This window comes from Seriola dumerili, unplaced genomic scaffold, assembly GCF_002260705.1.
Source record: "Seriola dumerili isolate Sdu_G_001 unplaced genomic scaffold, Sdu_1.0 BDQW01000226.1, whole genome shotgun sequence".
NCBI lineage: Eukaryota > Metazoa > Chordata > Actinopteri > Carangiformes > Carangidae > Seriola > Seriola dumerili.
The window spans coordinates 6,495,001-6,515,608 of record NW_019174481.1 but is presented as its reverse complement, the minus strand read 5'-3'; the positions used below and the strand labels follow the sequence as shown (position 1 = coordinate 6,515,608).

Here is a 20,608-nt window from a genome sequence, read left to right as displayed (position 1 = left end):
CCTCCCACCCACCTCTCAACATGTCTTTAGTGGCTGTTCCCTCCATATGAAGGTCAGATGTGCTCCAGGATTGATCTTTGTCAGCTTTCTCATGAATGTTTAATGGTGTGCTTGTGTGTGCATGTGTGCATGAAGCTAAATGATGGTCAACATGAGCAAAAATGTGTGTGTCTCTATTGTTGCACATGTTCTACAAATCTGGTATTCATGTCAGTCTAACACCTTCTTACTCCAAAGCACCATTTGTTGTTGTGTCAAGAGTACTCCTTGTCCGACATGGTGTGATGGAACAAAGGCCACCTTGATGATGGTGGACAGCAGGAAGGCCCAGCAGGTGGTCCAATTAGTTGGCCCCACGCTGAGAGGGAAGAACATCATAAAGAGGAGTGTTTCATGCTCCAGGCTGCAGAACTCCAGTCACAGTGTGATGTGATATGTTATCTGCAAGTCAAGGTGTTGATCACAGTTAGATGCATCGGTGGCGTACACATGATGCTTTGTTTAAAGTAAAACAAGCCGTGACAACACACGCATGGTAAAAGATTCACAATCTGTTCAAGATGTGTGGTATAAGAAAAGTGTAAAGTGTATGAAATTCATTGATGTTTTGATGCACTGTGATTCAAATTTCACAGATCGTGATTTGCTTGATGCATGAACTGTGAACTGAAGGGGAAAATCAACAAATGTCAAAATAATTGCAGATGTTTTACATTCTAATTGCAAACAAATACTGATCATGCACAGAGTTTGCCAGAGTTTGTCGTGATTTATTTGGGGTTTTTTTTTTGCAAAATATTGAACATAGAGTAGCTATAAGAACTGATCACCAGGAGGTTTTATTGAGTTTAACAAAATCTAAACATTGCAGGGCCTAGTCATGAAGTTTCCTTTTGTTTATGGGGCTCTTTCTCAACCTTATAATCAATGCTCTCCTTAAAATGCGGTTGTAATTAAATGCAACACATCATCCTACCACCCAGGGACCTGGCTGCTGTACACCACCCACACTGTTCGTCTATATCCCCAGGATGGTGTGTGTCATCTATTGGACCCTGACATTTACAAGGCCTGATATGTCAGGGCAAGAGAAGTGGCGTGTCAACTTCAGAACAGTAACAGGAGTCACAAGGAAGCACAATGTTTCCCTGGGACACACTGTGCCCCATACTGGCATCTTTCTGCGTAAATAGGCTTGTGTTAAAAGGATTCACAAAGGGATTTCAGCTGTGTTAAATAAAATTTTGTCAGAGACTCCCACAGACACTAAGCGTGAAATCAGAAAATCAGTGATATTTCCATTTTTAAATCCATGCAGTCATTACTTCCTGATGGGATTGGATAGAAGCAGTTAAATGTGGTACAGAAATAGTAATATTATGCACGAAACAGTGTGTAATAAACCTTGCATTGTTGTTTTTGTGCTTCAGGAGACCCAGGAGAGGTTTCCAAAACTGGGCCAGGTCGATGCCTGGGACGAGCTGGGTAGCGGGGAAACAGACGAGGGCAGCACCACAGACTGCGATGATGAAGATGGATGTCAAGCCTCAGGAGACGGTCCAGAAAAGACCTGTAAGTGACACATGCCAGCTTCCACATGCACAAACACTCACATGAACACAAATCATTCTTCTTTTTCTTTTTAGCCCTAATCTCATTCCAGTGTCCTTCACTCTGCGTTTAAAAAAAACTCATACATCATATACTCATACAACATTCATCATTCACAGTACACATTATGTCCACACATAATGATTTTCAGTATCATTGTGATATTTTTGTGATATTTTTTATTGTGCTCTACCTTTAATCAGCAGATTTTTGTGCAGTATATAACTAAAGACAGATCCGCCTCTGAACTGTTTTCTGCGGATCCTACGTTCACTTCGTACATGGCGAGGAAAATTCACTTTAAAACACATTTTCACTCTCTGCAATCCCCGTCTACTGTATCTCCTTGAGGCTACAGCAAAGGTGGCGGCACAGGAGGTTCTTCAGATCCTGAGACAACAAGCCGGTTTACAGTTGGCACACACACACACACACACACACACGCGCGCACACACACACACACGCACACACAAAACAGTGAAGAGGTGTTAGGGCATGTGTTGGCTTTGATGAGAATCATTTGATCTGCTGCAGAAGCTTCACGTTAATCATCCCTAATTATCATGTTGGTATTTTCCACCTACACAGTTAAACAAAGGAGTCTGGTGTGAAACATTGTCTGACTAGCATGGAGGGAGTAGAGAGGAACGCGGAGGAGCGAAAATTCACTCATCCATGCACACAAAAGCAGCGGGTGCCAGGTTAGGTACAAGTGTTGTGATTCTTTTTCATGTGGGCGGTAAATAGGCCATCAGGGGATACTGTACGCTGAGACATCCAAGCAAGCTGACAGGAAAACATAATGAGGGAAAGGCCCAGTGATAAGATCCTCGTTGGAGTAAGCTGATTCTTTTTGGCTTCCCCAAGCGCCAGACGGCAGGAGAGCCAGATGCTGATTCAGCAGTCTCTTCATACTTAAGGTGTACTTTGTTTCCTCTGTCCATCATAGGCACATTTTACACATAGCTCTGGCCACAAACGTCAAATTGTGTCTTATGATGAGCACATAAGTAAATACTACAGACATGGGTGCGTGCTGGTGGCTTCTATGTTAGAGATTAAGCGCTTGTCATTCTTCGTCTGTTTCCATTCAACAAATGTCACCTGTTGCATGTCACCTGCCCACTCTCTGCTGTCAAAATATAATTTAAAAATATACAAGATACACAGCATTATTCCCACATACCATCAAACCTTTAATCTCTCTTGAGTCACTGAGGTCACAATATTATAATTTTATTTGTTCTTGAAAAACTTGAGTGTTGCTCACTAGATAAAAAAAAAAAAAGCCATCAGTATACCCGATAGACATTTTCAACTGATCCTCTACTGTCACCACAAGGCCTATTCATTCAGCACACTGACATATCAAAATGGTTTTTCCACTACCCTCCATGGGGCCGCAATTGACAGCAAAGACACAAACAGAAAGTAGGGCATATCTCATCAGTCGTGTCTCTACTCATGATGACAATTGCTTAATTGGTAATCAAATCTCATTGTACTCCTGTACTGTGCTTGATGGAGTTTACATAACTACTTGATGTTATAAAGTAAAGTAAAAACAGCATGAGTCAATGCAAATTAGTTATATTTTAGCCCCAAAAAAGAAAAATCCCACCATAAGCCATTGCAATATAAGTATATGCGAGATGCAAGGAATCGAAGTTAACGTTCAGAAGATCACAACGGCTGGTGTGGCTTAAAACCACCGGTCTAGTTTTTTTAGTGTAGCGCAGAGGCTACCCACGCCACGATATGGCTAATACACTAATCAATAACCATTACATTCCCACTTACACACTGCGCTGGTCAGGTCGTTGCTGCTCCTTGTTGGGATGTGGATAAAACATGCCAGAGTGTCTTGAGCACCGACAGCAGAGCCAGTATCCCAACAGCAGGGGGTAATCAATCAAAACCACTGTCTGAGATTTACTGAACAAAACCCATTAGTCTGTGCTTTAAGTATAAATCCATATCCTGGTGAGCTCTGTTCAGCTGTCCTTTAGCTTTCAAAAGAAGGTTTGTCATCCAGTGACAAAACCATGCTGCTTTGAAAGGTATTTGGCCTTGGTATCTCTCTTGGTATCTATAAAAACAGATTCCAATATTGGCTCTATCATAAGACAACTCTGACTATGACACAGAGTCATTTGCTTCTCCGAAGACCGACGGCAAGAGCTTGGCAACACTTGTCTTCTGAAGCAAAGATAGTCCCGTTTTGGTACATCGTCCATTTACGCTTGCCAAGGCTCGCTTTGAACTCTGTTGTGGGTATGATCAACTATTTTTACAAGTCTTAGTCATGTGCTACACTCCCCTGTCAAACTCTTTGAAGAGACCAGTTTTGGAGTTAGGATTTTATCTAGGATTTAGAAATTGATCTAGGATTTCCTCTGACTTTTAGCATTTTTAAATCTTCTTAAAGTCATTTAGAGCTCACCATCTGACATGTGACATTGTACCGCTTGGTCGCTTGATGTTCCTTGATGAGATCTGCTTCACTGATCACCAGGTCATGCTTGAAAATTGAAAAATGCTCCGATCTATCGTTGTCTTATGCCTTCACAAAAAAAAAAACGGTTAAGCTGTTATTGATCCAAACAGCAACTTCGGCAACTGTTAAAAGAATTCCTCAGGTGGGTGAGGTTGTAATCCATTATCGGGGTAGGAGGCATATTTTAACTTCTGTTAACGTCTGTGCGTTTGTTTGCCTCTGTAGATGTAGCAGAGCTCGCAAGGTCCATGTTAAAAGGGGGCATGACCACCCACTGTTCTGCTAAGGGAGACTTCATTACCAAGCTAATGAACAGCGCTAATCTGCAGAGGACAGACTCACTGTCTCTGTCATCATTCAGATATGATGGAGCTGCTGCACATCTTAAGGAGGAGATAGGATGCATGCATACAGCCTCCTGCATACTGAAAGCATGTTTAAGAATGCAGATGTAGATGCTTCTTCATACATTCAGAAGATCCGTTGCTGTGAAAACCAAAGGATTGTTGGCAACCATATATGAAAACTGAGCAATGTTACTGTTTGACACTGCCTGGCTAAGAAAAGGGATTATAAATATGCTAACAAAAGAAGCTATAGACAAGAGTTGGAAAAGTCGCATTCTTTTCCCATACTCCAATTTGCTCTCCGCTACCACAAGAAAGCACAGTCTGATTGCATGATGTCATGCCTGTTTGATCTTGGTTCAGATCCCACTACTCTTGCCCTGCAGACATGTTAGTGTACTTTGTGTGCCAACTAAACAAGGCCTGGTCATGTACGAACTGCCATGACCACAGCCATGAACAGGAGAATAAATCAGTGAATCTTTAATGAACCATATCATCCCTCTCCCCTGCAGCTATGAGAGCCTCCTCTGTGGTACATTTTGTGGCGTGACTATGGCTTATTAACTGTATTAGCCCGGGAACACTTATGGCTGCTCCTTCCAAAGGAGCTATTCATTTGTAGCTAGCTCATTAACGTATTAATCTGTAAAAGACCCACAGTGGCATATTAGACCACTATCTCTCCATTAGACAGAGAGAGGAGACTCCGGATGTCTGTGCATCAAAAGGTGGAACATTACTTTATTTGTCTGTGCGCTTCCCGGAGTCCAGCAGTCTTGTCTGAGTCTCTGGCAGAGTTGACACAGCCTTTTTCTTCTCTAGCCTTTTGTGCAGATCTGATGAAACAGATTTAGGCAAATGGAGAAGAGATGTTCTTTCTTAGCACTGAAAGTGCAAGAGAAGGTAGAAGTTTGCTTTTAGATTTCATGAAATCTTAAAGGAGTTTCAGATGGAATGTGGGAGATCAAAAAAAAAAAAAAAAATCCCACTGCTTACACCCTTTGTATTTGACCGCAAAATAGTTTTGTTTGTGCTGCTGTTGAGGCAGTCTGCCTGGCAAAGGTGTGAGAAGCCATAAAAATACAACCAGGAGAGAGCAGGTTATCCATCTCAGAGGAGGAGGAGAAGTAAATGCATGGATAAACACTTCCTGTGATTGAGCCGGGGGGATGTGCAGTGAAAAAGTGTGAATCGTACAGCCATGAAAGTACAATTCTCTTTTGGTAACAAACACCATCTGTCAGGAACACTGGTGAGCTCATCAAGAAAGTGAAGACACCCCCGGCATCGCTCACACACTCTGCAGTTCAGTGGCTAAACCTGCCTATTAGCATGAAGCCACTAGCAATGATTGTTTTGCTTTGTCATCCTGTCGCAGAACATAATTATCTAAATGTGACAAGATGGGAAGATTTAAGACTGGATCGGTGTGCTTCCATTATTCTTGAACAGAGGGACAAATATATAAACTTTCTTTGTCTCTCCTTGCTTACCCTCATACAGCTGGAAACAGCTGGCTGTGTGTGCGTGTGTGTGTGTGTGTGTGTGTGTGTGTGTGTGTGTGTGTGTGTGTGTGTGTGAACCTGAAGCTAAGGGAAGTAAACTCTGAACACTATTTCAAATCCAGAGCTTTTTTTTTGTGAAGTTGTGAATTTTTCTCCACTTTTAACACACCCTCACACACACACACACACACACACACACACACACATTGATGGAGAGGTAGGTCTGTATGGCAGCAGGGTTTGAATTTAAGTCTAAAGGGCACCCGAGCGAAATCTGTACTCCCCATCCATCAATGCCCAATGTTCCTAGTGTGTCTTTCACTCTCTCCTTTGTGTACACACATACACACACACACTTGTTATGAATACGTTGCTATCCACAGCTGTATTTCTACACCTTGAATGCTTGAATGTCAGGAATACAAAGTAGTAATGTGTCCGATATGACCTTGAATCTGACCTTGATATGGTGATTAAGCCTTCGACATATCAGCCTAATAAGGTTCTTGGGTTTCTGTTGTGTTTGTACCTGAGTGTCAAAGGCATGGAGAGAACTTCTCCCCAAAGCCTATAAGGCCATAAAGGTGTGCGGCAGCTGTTCGCCCTGGCAGGGGAAGTACATTCCTGACGTGAACGGCTGCTTGGGCAGGATATGGCCAACCTACACCAGTGTTAGCAGGATTACACTGGATCGGCCCCAAGCCCACTACAGCCTGCTGTTGCCCTGGATCCAGCACGCACCGACCTTTCATGTTAGAAAACTGGAGATTAAGGGTGAAGTTCTCCAAGTTGAGGTCTGAGAGAGGACACACGGTCAGAAGTAGAGGTGAATGGGGCAGGAAAAGGGTTTGAGATGAAGAAAAAAACACAGGGGTAATACCATAGAGCTGTATGACGTGATGTTACAGTGCAAGAGGTAACAGAGGCATGGAAGTACAGCTTACACAGGCATAAAGTGCTAAAGGCTGAGGTTCAGAAAGGACGATTGCAAGATGCAAACCTGTGACTCAATATGCCGTGAGAGGATGGGTGGAGGATTTGGTGCGTGTATGTTCTGCCAGGCTGGTTAGAACCAATCCACCCCACGCTCTTCCCATCCTAGGTCCTGATTCAGCCTGGGCCTCTTGGGACTGGCGTGTGTCGAGACCGGCTGGACAGCAGATGTCCCGGTGCGGATATTACCAGTAGAACTGCCATTTCCCTTAGCCTTTCATCTGGAGCTCAAGGGGCTGAGAGTGTGCTCCGCAGGGCAGAGTAGGCCTGGAGAAGAAGGAACAAGAGGATCAGAGACGGCTTTGGCAGGGCAGGGCGATGGTCTGGTTTGCGGATAGATGTGGGAGGAATGAGTCACAATTTCTCTCAGATATGCAGAATCATCTATTTGTTTAATGTGACACTGCGAATAACATTGCATAATTTCCCTTAATACTTGCTGGGACAAATGTGAACGATTCTGAGAAATCTCAGTATCCTTCAAGCAGAACAATTACAGCAATAATCCTTCAGACTAATATGTGCTCAAACTCATTTTCAGCAATTAAACTACTTGACAGATATTCAGTTTTCTTAGAATCACTGTATCAGACATTCGTTGTTGTTGTTGTTGTGCGCATCAGCATTTGTGATCAATTGGCTCCAATCTTCTGCCGCCCCCATCCATCCCTTTTTATACTATTTTCCACCTTGCCTTTCAGTGGTCTCCTTTTTTGTCCTAGCTTGGCATATTCTGCCCTGTGGTTTTTATGGCACTATGAGAGCATATTAGCTTGAAGGGCTCCCTAGGCGTGCGGTCATCAGTGGAGAATGGTTCTCATTAGCCGGCATCATCATTCCGTTTCTAAGCAGTGACAGTGAGACCTTTATGACTGAGCCTCAGCAGCACACCTTTGGGACCCTGGTTGGGAAACACCAAGAATCTCTCGTATGGCAACAAGTTATAAACTAAAGGAAGTGGTGGGAATTACTACCTTGGAAGTGTAAAATGAAAATGATTCATGGAATTCAGCATTTTGTATGGTTGCTATGAAGTTTACTAGCAGAGCAACAAGGAATGCTAGTGACTCAGTGTTCTGATACCATAGCCACATAGAAGTCTTAACTACAGTATCGCAGGAGGAGCTCTTATTCACTTATATAACAAGAAATCCTTACAACATGTGCAGGTTTCCAAGCAGTAAATGGCATTTTAAAGATGGTGTCCAGACTCATAAAGTGCTCTTTATTGAAAGCTGCAAATTCAGTGGATATGACTTGAATTATATTGTGTGCGTAACGCACTCCTTATACCACCATTCCACCCCGGCCCCCAGTCGGGCTTATATTAAACTTGTGCACTGTCATTGGGGCCAGAGGTAATCAGTGCTCAATGAATTTATGGAAATATTTTGTTGCTGGCTACACACACTAACAGACAGACCTACAGCTGAGGCGACGTGGTGATGGCCCTAGTTTATTTGGGCTGCTTTATTAATGCCCATACTCAGGCTTCTCTGTCGGGGGTTGAGATGGGGATTGAATGGGAGGGTGGGTGTGGGGTTGCATGAGTGACCTCCTTGACTCTCCTGCCTTGCCTGGAGCCCAACCCTGGCTACTAACACAGAAACTGGCATTCCTGCTGTAACACAGCACTGAGCAAATAAAGGCAGACATTCCATTGATATTGAAAAATACAGTTGAAGGATAAGCAGGGATGAGTCTGATCCTCTTTGTCTCATCTCAGCCTGGTATGCAGGGGGAAATACAAATTAGGTGAGGGGAGAAGGAGAGAAAGCGTGGAATGGCTTGGGATGGAATTTTCCCACTGAGGCAGGTACTATCACGAACTCAAAAGATGCAAACTTTTGTTTTAAAGCAACACTGGGATCAGAGTATCTGCTTTAGATAGCAGAGGTGCATTAGCATTGCATGAGTGGTCAGATAATGGAGGTTGGTACCAATGAGCCAAGTTTTGTATTGACTACCAGCAGTGGGACTCTGTGTGCAGTCTTATATATGTATATGTATCAAAGGGACACACACGCTAGACAGGTCACTTCATTAAAAGCCTATCCTATTGACCAGCAGTGAGAGCGACAAAGCCCTTCTCCTTTATCCATAATTGATTTGGCAATTAGAGCTGAACCTGGAACAGACTGTCAGGCCTGAGGGCTGGGAGGGGGCTGACCTCTCACTGCTTCAGCTGATTACAGATCAGATTGGAAGAGCCGCTGACAGCGTACTTAATGTAGTGCACAGTTGTAATTTGATTCTAAAACTGCAGTCAGTTACGCAACCAAGAGTTTACATCAAAGTATTTGACTCGCCCCCATAAAATCAAACATTTATAACATCACACCACAATTTTTTTTTCCTTCTTTTTTAACCCACACAGATTTCTGAAAACACTTTGAAGTTGAAAAGGCAAGTATCACTTAGATCAGTTTAATTCAGAGGAGGCTCGTCACATGGAGTAACTCAAGATTTCGTTCTATTCTCTGCATCTTACTTTTGTGTGGGCGCTGCTGCTGCTGCTGCTGCTGCTACAGCTACACTGTGTCACTGAGAAGATAGTACCCAATGACAGTTTACACACTCTAAAGCATATTTTCCATACATACAGCCTTTACAGCCCGTCTGTGTCACTTTAACAACAAGAGCAAAGAGCGAGCTCCGAATGTGTCATTGGATTCTTGACGCTCCAAAACTGTATAGAATCGCAGAGAGAATATGATTTATCTTGAGACTTCTGGTCTGATTCGCTGATTCCAGTGGGCATGGATCCATGTGTGGCATGTTAAGTCAGCAGACTTACACGGCAACTGTGTCTCTGTGGTGCTACCTGATGTGCTCTTCCTCTTGACTATAATGGATGGCAATGACATGTGTGTGTGTGTGTGTGTGGGTGTGTGTGTGAGAGTGAGAGAGCAAAAGAATATGAATGTGAGTTTATCTCCGCATCCTTCACGCTTGTCTGTCCACAAGGACAACCTGACACCTGCCAATGCAATGAGGCATCTGGCGTTTGAGTGCACACAGGTGTGGCGTTAGGCGTGTGTGTGTGTGTGTTTGGGTGTGTCTCGGCGCTGATATCATCCAAATGAATGTTCTGGTGGGAAAGCAGCGTATGTGCATCTGTAAGATTGAGGAGTTGTACTGGGCCTTTAACTCCTCTGTTGCATAGATGCTGCTTTCTCCTCAGGATTCCCCCTCCATCTTGGGAATCTGTCGCATTGACTGGTGGAGGTCACTGTCCTCCCAGGGCCCCTTTAGCCTATTTGTTTCTGTGTGTATGTGTTTGTGTGTGTGAGTGTGTGTGTGTCTAGAGGAGTAAATCTTAATCTTGCCAAGGAGCTTAATAGTGTAGTACAGCCAAGAATCGCACTGGGTAGATTCCATTGCGCTGATCCCTGCTCCGGAGTTGCCATGCTGCTCTGCCCGTTGCTAGGTTAGCTGTAGGCTCCGATGTGTACCCCACTGGTGCCCCTGTATTTTTGGCCCTTTAGCCCCTCGAGTGGCCTGCCAGAGACCCTGTACCAGTCCTGGATTCCCTATACAAGTTGCCTGTGAACCAGAAGGACAGTTCCCAGAGAAGTGAGTTGGTGTGTGAGTGTGCAGGCAAATTCAGTGTGTAACTTAGAATACAGAATAAGGAGATTAGTTTTTGATGGGGTGAGGAGCCCCTGCCTGACATGGGACCACATAAAGAGTGAGCTGTGGACAAAAACAGCACAGAGATGAATGGCCAGTCATGAACTGTGTGAATGCATCCTTCCCTTCTCTCCACCCTCTAACCTTACCACTCTTTGTAAGAAAGTGTATGTGAAAAAAGATAAGGGACTACTGTGTGGGTGCTTGGGAAGGTAAATGTCTGTGTGCGAGACAGTGAAAGAGAGGCCATAAAAACTATTGTGACCCAGAGAGTTTTCTCCTGGGTCTCAATGGTTCCTCTGATGTACCAAATAGTGTCGGGACACTCCTGATACATTGCCACCAAGAGCAGCATCAATCTTTTATTGGTGTCCAAAGGTCTGATCAGAGGGAGACTGATAGCTCTGTGGCTTGGTAATACCGGCTTTGCCCAAGAATAAAAAAGACTTGTATTGGACTGCATACATTCAAAAATGAAAAATATGTGTTCATGAAAATATTGCAACCAAGGAGTAGCATTTAATTACTGAATGGATATGTGCCTTAAGGGGCTACGTATGCATAATATGGACTCTTTATAGTTATCATTATTGTAGAACTCATGTACTGTTGAGCCCCAAAAGAAGGCTGCCGAACACGTTATCTACACAAAGTGTTAGAAGTGTAGAAAATTACGGGGGTAAAATCTCCAATCATAAAACTTTAAAACGTATTTGGAATACGTGCATGTACAAAAAGGGAGTAGTAGAACATTGTGTCTGTGTCTCCTCTCTCTTCATTTGGGAAACGGAGAGCCTCTTGCTTTCAGAGGGATTGATGGCAAGAAGCAAATATCTGGCAAAGGTCACACATCAGGTCGGATCAGAGGAGAATGCTCTGTCCCTGTTAAAGTCAACAGAGAGTAATAGTAGAAATAATTGTACATTTGAAAAACGGTGAGCAGGTGCCCACGTTTTCAAAGACATATTGGCTGTTGCATTTGTTTTACGGAGAATGAATCATTTAGCAAATCAACAGTGTCATTATTCAGCCGCTTGGCAGAGCTGTCGCAGGGGAAAGGGAGGAACAGTTGGATAAACTGCACCTCTGCTGTCTCTGAAGCATGCTGACGAGTCTTGAACTTAAGCTGGAGCTAAGCACATACTCACATTTAGACAGCGTGTCTGAGTGTGTATCTACATGCACTGTGAACATGCATAAATCTTTGCGCCTGTGTGCGTGCTTACATGTATGTGTCTGCCTGTTTGAGTGGGAAAAGGTCACTCCTCCTAATGAAACATCGCCATGAGGCAGATCCAGTGGCCTTGTCAAAACTCAGGAGCATGAGCTGCTTTACAACCCCCACCCCTCCTGCATCCTTCTCCCATCAACCGCTTAGCAGATAGAAAACCTCCAAGGTCAAGGCAGAGGTGTGAGCCTAGAGAGGGGAAGATTCTGAGAATGAGAGAGAGGAGGAGCAACTTACTGACCTGCACCCACCACCTCCACCACACTCCCTTGATGTGCCATAAATCGAAGCGCTACCTTCTGACCATCGCTATAATTATACACAGCAGGCAGAGGAGCGAGAACTGCCACAGGTGCTTTAAAGTCCATGTTAAGCAGGTCAACGTCTTCTATTTACACATGTAACTTCTCTGTAGAGTTAAGTTACAACAGCAGGTTACACTAAAGGGAGATTAAGACCCTACAACACAATTCTGGGTTGATTATAATTCAGTGAAATAGACAAAAAAAAAATGAACACAATTGAACTGAACAGAACACATATCTGTGTTTGTTATGGCTACAGGTCTGTGCTTAGTCTGGAAAAGCTGCCTTGTCATGTTGATAGCATATAGTATGACAACTTGCTAAGCCCTAGTATACAGTAGCACCATTCCTCACTGGATTACAGCTCTGCAGCTAGTGTTCTGCCAAGAGTCCCATGGAGGCTTGCACAACACACACAAATGCACTCACACACAAACACACACACACACACTGGGTTAACTCATTGGATTTGTCCCTCAGTAAACTCTTTGCCCTGTTGCTCCTGTACTGCTCCTCTGAGTGAGTGTGTGTGTTTGCTTTTGTGCGTCCATTTGTGTTGTGTGCATGTATACTGTAAGAGTGTGTATTCTTGTCCACGCATGACGCGCTGAGGAAAAGAGAGACTAAATCTTATCAGTTGAAGACAGAGCCAGGATTGTTCGAGAGCGGTTTGCTTCTTCCCTTTGCATAGATTCAAGGATTTAGACTGTGTGGCAGCAGCGGCCGGGTGCTGGCAAACCAAAGGAAGCACAGAGGAGAAGAGGGAAGGAAAGAGAGAGGGAGGAGAGCAGAATATGAAAACTGACATGGCTGCCCAGACAACCATCATGCAATTTTCTGTCCCTCAGAATTTTTCCAAAGAAATGATGGCCAAGGCGTTTGTTATTCCTCCCACTCACCTTCCAACCCTTATTCCTCCCTTCCTCTCTCCCTCCCCTCCAATCCCTCCTTCCTCTTGGCTAGAGCCCGAGGTCCACCTCTTCCTCAGTGCTGTGGCCAGGCTTGTTAGAAGCAGCTGTTGTTGCTCCTTGGCCAGTGGGAAATGGAGGCTCCTCCAAACACACAAGCTGCCCATCTGGAGAGGCATTAATGGCAAAGGACACTATGAACCATTTCTCACACACTTAGCCAACAGAGAGGTCAACAAGGTGGAGGAGGACCTTGTACTGTATGTGTAGTTATGAAGGTAACACAGTGCTTATACTGTATATAGTGCTGGACGTTCACATGTATAAAGTGACCTGATCCCACATCCTGTTTCCCTTCATGACCCTGTCTACCACACACTTTAATGACAAATGAAAGCTACCACAACCCATCCTTTATACTTGCACAGGGCCCACACACACACACACACACACATATACACACTTCACATTTAATGTCTGCAGTGTTGCACAGACCTCTTAGCACTCAGGTTCTATTTGTCTCTTGGGTTTGCTTTGCCCTGTTCTTGTTTTTCACTGTCACTCTTTGTCGCCTGTTACAAAGCTTTTTACCAATCAAATCACATTTGTCTTTTACTGGTAGAGGACATAAGTCATTGACTGGTGAATGTTGTCGTGATAGGAGGAGCATGTCAATGTGGCATCGCTTAGCCTTGATACAAGTGACAACGGACATTCATCTTCCTCATACTGAAAAGCCAAACTAACTGTTTTCTTCCTCTAACACTTTACGTCATCTTTCACTCCCTCCCACCCCTCTGTTTTTCTATCTTGCTTGTTCTCCTTCCTTATTTGGAGGATTTACACATGAGCCAGCTTATGAAGCACGGCTTATGTGCTAACATTGTCTCATTATGACAACAACACCACATTCCATTATCCTCCTGCCCTCCTGCTTTTTCACTTTTTTGTGCCTCAGGTTGTTGAATACTTTTAGGGACCTTTTTCTATTTCAGCTCACCCCTTTTTTCTCAGGTTTCCACTGCTTCTACTGCTCTATTTTATTACTTTGATAATTGAATCCATCTCAACTCTTGCATGGCAATATGGCTAAAAGATCCCCATATTATCTGATAAATAATTTAAGAGACCAGACGTACAGTATGCCGTGTCACAAAAACTTTTTTTTTTGGGACCAAATAGATGAAAAAGAAAACTAAAGAAATAGGATAAGTTAAAACTAAAATACAGCTTACAATTCCTGGCCTTTATTAACTGTGTGGGAGGGTTTCCCTTGAGAACTTACTCATGGTAAATCTGCCAAAATAAATGTTGAGAACTGTTTAAAACTGTTGTATTGCTGAAAAGAAACCTCTCCAAGATAAACATGGCACAGTGCATTATTACATTTTAGTATAAAATGACAATTGTGTTATACAATTTGACTGCACCTGTCAATGTTTTGGAGAACTTTCCTTCCTCTGTTTCACAACAGATGTTCATCTGTTTTCAAGACTTCAACAATGTCATCTTTAAGAATTGTTTAAATCTATTTATAAAATATATTATCTGTGTAAAAAAATATCTCAGACTAATCTAGCACAGTACCACTGCACTGAATCATCCATCAAATCAAATTTAGGCCACTTATTTGGGTCCAAGTCATGACAGCAGCTCATGAGAACAGCTCAGGAGTGTTTTTCTCCAGCCATGTCCACCATCTCATTGTGGAGGATACTGGAACGTTCTCTGGTTGGGAAACATAATCTCTTGTACGTGCTCTGGATTTGCCTTCTGGGGCAGGTGTGGTGCAGTGTGAGCTTGTTTTTTTTTTTTTTTATGAATTTGTCACATCAGATGCAATTTTGAAAGGCATTTGAAAGTATATGAGACTTTTATGTGTCTTCCAGCTGGGTTTAGGTAATCCCAAGTTTGGCTTTGCCCAAAAATGGACCCGGGTTGATGATTAGGTAAATACGTATTGACTCTCGGCCTTGTAATTTGATTTTATTGCATCCCATTTTATTTTATTTCAAAGATCACAAAGTATTCTAGCTCCATGCAATACCTACCTTAGATGAAAAAAGACACTTTAACTAGTTGGCAGCACTGTTGTCTATGCTGTAATTGGTTGTTCTGGCAAGGACCTGCTCCAATAATTAGCCAGTTGGTTAGCCTGCAGTGGAGCAGTATTAGCGTTGTGTTGGCCCATTCAAACGCTGTTTTCTGACATCTCCCTGATGAGATGCAGCCCATTTCCATCGAAACAATAACAGCAATCTGATTTGGGATAAATGATGTCTTTGTCTATTGTCTTCTGGAACAACAAAAACCATTGGCACGGGAAACACTTCTCTCTCTAGAGCCCTGCCTAGCCCTATTCAGACTTGCATACACATAAAACCCAAGTGCACAATAGGGATGGGTTGATATGCATTCTCAGTTCTACAAAAGAATGTTTTTTTTTAGAATTACCCATTTGACTATGCCATTTGTGCTTAAAAAGAGCAATAAGTGTTGTTCTCAGTGGAGAAGTGATCACGTTAGGTATTCAGAGCTTTTGCACAGTGTGCTATGACGTTTTGGGGTTTTATATGGGTGTAACATCTCGTAACCCATTACACACCTGACTGTCAAGCTGTTTGACAGCAAAGTAGCCACAGAGTGGCGGCTTGAACTGTATATAATTAGACAACTGAACTCTAGACAGATTGGTTTATACACACAGTGGTCTGAATCATTGAAAACTTGGCCTGTTTCTGTGACAGTGGCAGCTTAAAGAGACACTTTGACACTGGGCTTTTGCATTGTCAGTACTCTGATAACTAGCTTTCCCCCATAGCACAACACACACAGTCATTCTGTCCTTCACCCATGTCTCTATTTGTTACTTCCATATGGGTACAAACTAAATATATTGCACGTGTAAGGTCTGAGTGATGCAGGTTAATGGGAATTTGATTGCGAGTTTGTGGTGCACTTCCTGTGCCGGGGATGGTAATCTGTCTCTAATCCAATCATGCACGTATTTGGTCTGGGTTGGGTTTGGTCCGGGTGGGATCCATAAAGAGGAGTAGAAAGAAGGATGGGTAACGAGCAGATGGAATTAATTTCCTTTCAATTTTAGAGACACTAACACGTTGTCACCACCCAGAGGAAAGTGAGATAAAGAGAGGAAAGAGGTTTGTTCAGAACCACAGCTGTGATGTGGTATGAAGATTGAAGTTGGAGAGAGACTGGAAGAACAGTAGGGAGTAGAGGCATGAGTGAAGTCCTTTTTCAGGAAAGAAATTTTACAGACGTCAGCAAGAGTGGGTTTGTGCGCTCAACTTTATGTGTGTGTTTGCGGGGACCGTGATAGAATGGGTGCTTAATGTCTGCCCTACCCTCATCAGCCTGATTTATCTCTGATTGGCTGTAATGACACAGTGAGGGCTGTCCATCATTTTCTGCTGGAGATTAGACAGCCTGTCAGTTCCCAGTCATGATGTGTGTGTGTGTGTGTGTGTGTCGTTGGAGTTCAGTTTTTATTATACTGTGTCCCTCTGGGGTAGAAAAATACAGTATATTGCAGCACAGGCTTGATGTGTGTAACTTGGACAAAAGGATTTAAAAGTGAGTTGATAGCTGAATACTAATCTAGTAGCACTGTACATATATTTTTGAATTTTTTGTAAAGCACTCTTCAAAAAAGAAAAATCGCGGGTAAAATCGACTGAAGCAGCCGCAGCTGTGCGTCTTCTGATGAACATTGTGAACTCACTTTAACTGTAACAGACATAATCATACATCATTTTTTATGTCTGATTGTTTTTGAAAATCCTTGGAATGAGGTGATGGGAACGGTGACTGGAGATGATGAGCCTCTAATGTACAATTTTACAAGCCCAAAGGACTCTGAACAATAAGGCAGATTACCATGATTACTGTGATGCGCCAGACTATTTATCTCAGTCTGTCTCTTTCCTCCCTTCTCCCTCTCTGTCTGTCTCTTGCAGCACAAACAGAAGTCTCCAGTGAAGGGAAGCCCATCGGGAGACAGCCTGGAGGTGACAGCCCACATGAGAACTCTTCCAGGCCCCCCTCGGTGAAGGTGATAGGGGGCTCGCCGTCTGCCAGCTGGGCACGACCCTGGAGCCTTGCACTGCTCTTTGCTGTACTTTGCTTGCAGTGGACCCTATTCTGATGCCAGCACCATCTGTGAATCCCCACTCCCCTTTACATGTACATGCAGACAGACACTCATATCATATAAACCACACGTAGTATCCTTACTCCTGTCCTCGACCTGCGTGGATGGATCGTAATGATGGAAAAAGGAAAACAAGATGGAGACGGAAGAGAGAAGGACAACATTGTAGGAGACTGTATGGGGGGGGGGGGCTGCTCTTGCAGGAAGTTGTTGTCCTGCAGCATCACCAATGTGGATGATCGCACAAGCTGATCTCATGCGCTCTCGTCTACAAAGATTATGCCTGCTGCTTCCACTAGGCTGTTCTGGGACTAGGATGTGTTTGTGTGTGTGTATAAAGACACCAATATAGCCCTGCAGCTCCTTGCTCCACTCACACAAACACACACGCTTTGTAGTTCAGAACAGGACTTCATCATTCTGATTTTACTTAAAACCACTTACACATTTACAAACTCACTTACACGTGTTTTACATATACCAATGCAGCCGTCTTCTTTTTTTTTTTTTCTGCTGCTGGATTTCACTTATCCTTTCAGACTAAAAAACCTCGTCACAGCCATTAGCCAGCCAGACACAAGAATTCAGCTCATTTGAAAACTCCACTCATTTTCTTTTGGAGGATTAAGGAATGCATGATAGATTGATAGATCAACCCCAGGTGCCTGGCCCAGAACAGCAGATTTGATATACTCTAATGACTGTGTACCTTGGCAGGGATTAGAATGTAATGAGTTCACAGGTAGAGCACGGGCGCACTTGCACGGCTGAACAGAGACAAACTAGGTGTGTATAGTATGTAACTGTATATAGGTGGAAAGATTTGATGGAGTGTATGAGGTTCTGATTCTACAAAAAGCTCTTAATTGATTTAGCTGAATGGGTTTTTCTTTTCAACTAGCTATGAATGGACTATGTTTGTCGACTCCATACTACATAGAAAACGATGCAAAAAAAAAAAAAAAAAAATAGAGAGAGATTTCATTTCTATAACAAATAAAGCAGGAATGTGCATCATTTTCCAACTCAAGCCCATGACATAAATGGACAAATTTTGGACAAGTCTGTACATTGTTGATTTTCCTAATGTTTATCGTGCATCCGGTTTTGTGTGTTTGCTCGTTGAATTGCACATTAATGCATGTATCGCCTACCAGGTTCTCAAAATCGTTATGATGGGATCAGGCCCTTCTTCAGACAGCATAAGAAACATATATTCTAAAACCTTTTACCTATAACGTTTCACTGATGGCATGACATCAGGTCTGACCTTTCTCAACAGATTCATCACATGCAAAAAAAAAACCAAACAAAAACAAAAACATGCAGAATATTTTTTACAAATGGGTGCATCTATTGTTTGATCCAGTACACTGGCAGCCATTGTATAAGTCATGGATTTTACCATGTATTTCGTCCTGTACTGAAATTGTTTTTTTTTTTCTTAAACATCGTTCAGGAAACCCAAATAAGCTCAAATTCCTGCACACCATTCCTTGGAATTCCAACAGCAAATCGTTAATTGTTTTAAATGATTCCTGATGGGGATGGAACAAAAGGGAGGTTCAACCAAAAAGATTGCGACTTCTACAATGGCTTCCTCTGTATACCAGTTTTCTTTCTTGTGTAGATGAGGATTTTGTACGCACAGATACTGGTATACCAGAGTACCTGTGTGAATGAGGATGATGAATGTATGGTCATTGCTATGCAAATGCTATATTAAAGCTGACTATGCCCTATATAAAGGCTACACAGATACGGTATCTAAGCTAAAAAGGTCTACACACTTACAGATTGACATGGGTCTATGAGCAGTGATATACCTCTTCCATTAACTAGCCTTTATTGTAAACAACTTTTCCTGTCGTTACTGAAAGGTAATTCACCTTTAACTCTGCCTGGCAGTGCAAATAGGATGACCTGCTTAACTACACGCAAATACAATTATACATTAAATGCCTGCCGTCAATGAAGAACAACGATAACTATAGCTATGTAAGGTTTCGGCGGTTTAAATGTGTCACATTTTGTGTTCTATAACCCTTTGTTTAGTTCATATGATTTCCTCCATGTATGTTTTGTTCCAGACTGGCGTTCATTGCACCCACAGATCACTTACAGCCCTATACCCTCGCATGTGTATAAATGTACATATTTTAAGTCATTTACCATTTGTTTTGTGTCTCATTTCCTCTCTTTTGTATCAGTATGATACGGTGTAGCTGAGCTCTATTAAAGGTGCTCTGCTTTTTTGCTCGTCTCTGTAGCCTCTCCTTGAAGAATATCAGTCACAACAGACACTGACAGACAACAGAGATTTGCTTGGAAAAGGTGTTTATTAAAGGACCTACACACCCATCGCACACCCACACAGGTGTTGTTATTTCTGATTAATCCTCTTCTTAGGACTGTGTGGACTTGCTTAGTTGACATTTTGTTCATTCTCTTGTTAGGTCTGGTCAACTTATATCTTTTTTTTTTTTTCTAATGGTACGGTAAGTTTAGTCATCTTTTTTAATTATGTAATTCCCAGCATAGCTCCACCCAACCTCAATCTGGTGGGAAGTTTAATGAGCCGTAATAGGTGAAAACACCTGTGTGGGTGAGTAGGCTCTTAAAATATTGCTGATGCTGATACCACATACATTGCCCCTGGCCTCAAAAAGGAATATTAAACAGTGAGGTGGCCACATTTTGCACATCAAGCTATACATTTTGAACCTTCTGTCACATTTGTATGTTAAATTTGGATCTAGAGCCATGAGGCTGTTAGCTTAGATTAGCATAAAGACTGCAAACATGAGGAAACACTGAGCCTGGCTTGCACCAAAGTTCGCCTACCGACACCTCTAAAGCTTAACACATTATATCTCATTTGATATCCAAGACTCCTGGACGTCACTGCGTCCAGCCAAGAAATAGTTACAGCATGCAACTCCCTGTAGAAGCACAACCTGTCATTGTAAAATTTTGATTTGTGTACGGATTAAACAAACAAGTTGTGTTCATTTGTGAGTTTTGGAGGTGCTTGTAGATGTGTTTGTGAGCCTTGGAGTGAGCCAGGCTAGCTGTTTCCACCTGCTTTCACTCTGTATGCTAAGTTAACTGCTTCATACTTAACGCACAGACATAAGAGTCATATAGTTCTTCTCATCAGAAAGCATGTAAGCTTATTTCCCATCATCACACACCATCACTTTCATTGACCATACTTGTCGCTGGTCAGCAGTAGAGCAGCACTGAGTTATGAGGGCGTAGGCAGGGCAAGCCATCTCAGTCTGACCTTCTCTATTTGCATCCAGGAAGCCTCTTGTTAAACATATCTGTCTGTGTGTTTGCACCAGGAATAGAGGCAGAGGGAGTGTGAGAGTACAGAGGACATGAATAGGTTTGGTGCTGGAAAA

General features: G+C 42.9%; 1 protein-coding gene across 2 annotated transcripts in view; it reads left to right on the top strand.

Annotated features, from left to right (window-relative positions):
* Window positions 1-19,464, top strand: part of LOC111229086 (glypican-5-like) — a 97,819-nt gene extending 78,355 nt beyond the window's left edge. For both annotated transcript variants that reach the window (XM_022755258.1, XM_022755257.1), the window contains 2 exons: window positions 1,431-1,572; window positions 17,008-19,464. In XM_022755258.1, coding sequence (XP_022610979.1) covers window positions 1,431-1,572; window positions 17,008-17,195 — 330 coding nt within the window. In that variant the 3' untranslated portion in view covers window positions 17,196-19,464. The remainder of the gene's footprint in view (window positions 1-1,430; window positions 1,573-17,007) is intronic.
* The last annotated feature ends 1,144 nt before the right edge of the window (window positions 19,465-20,608 follow it).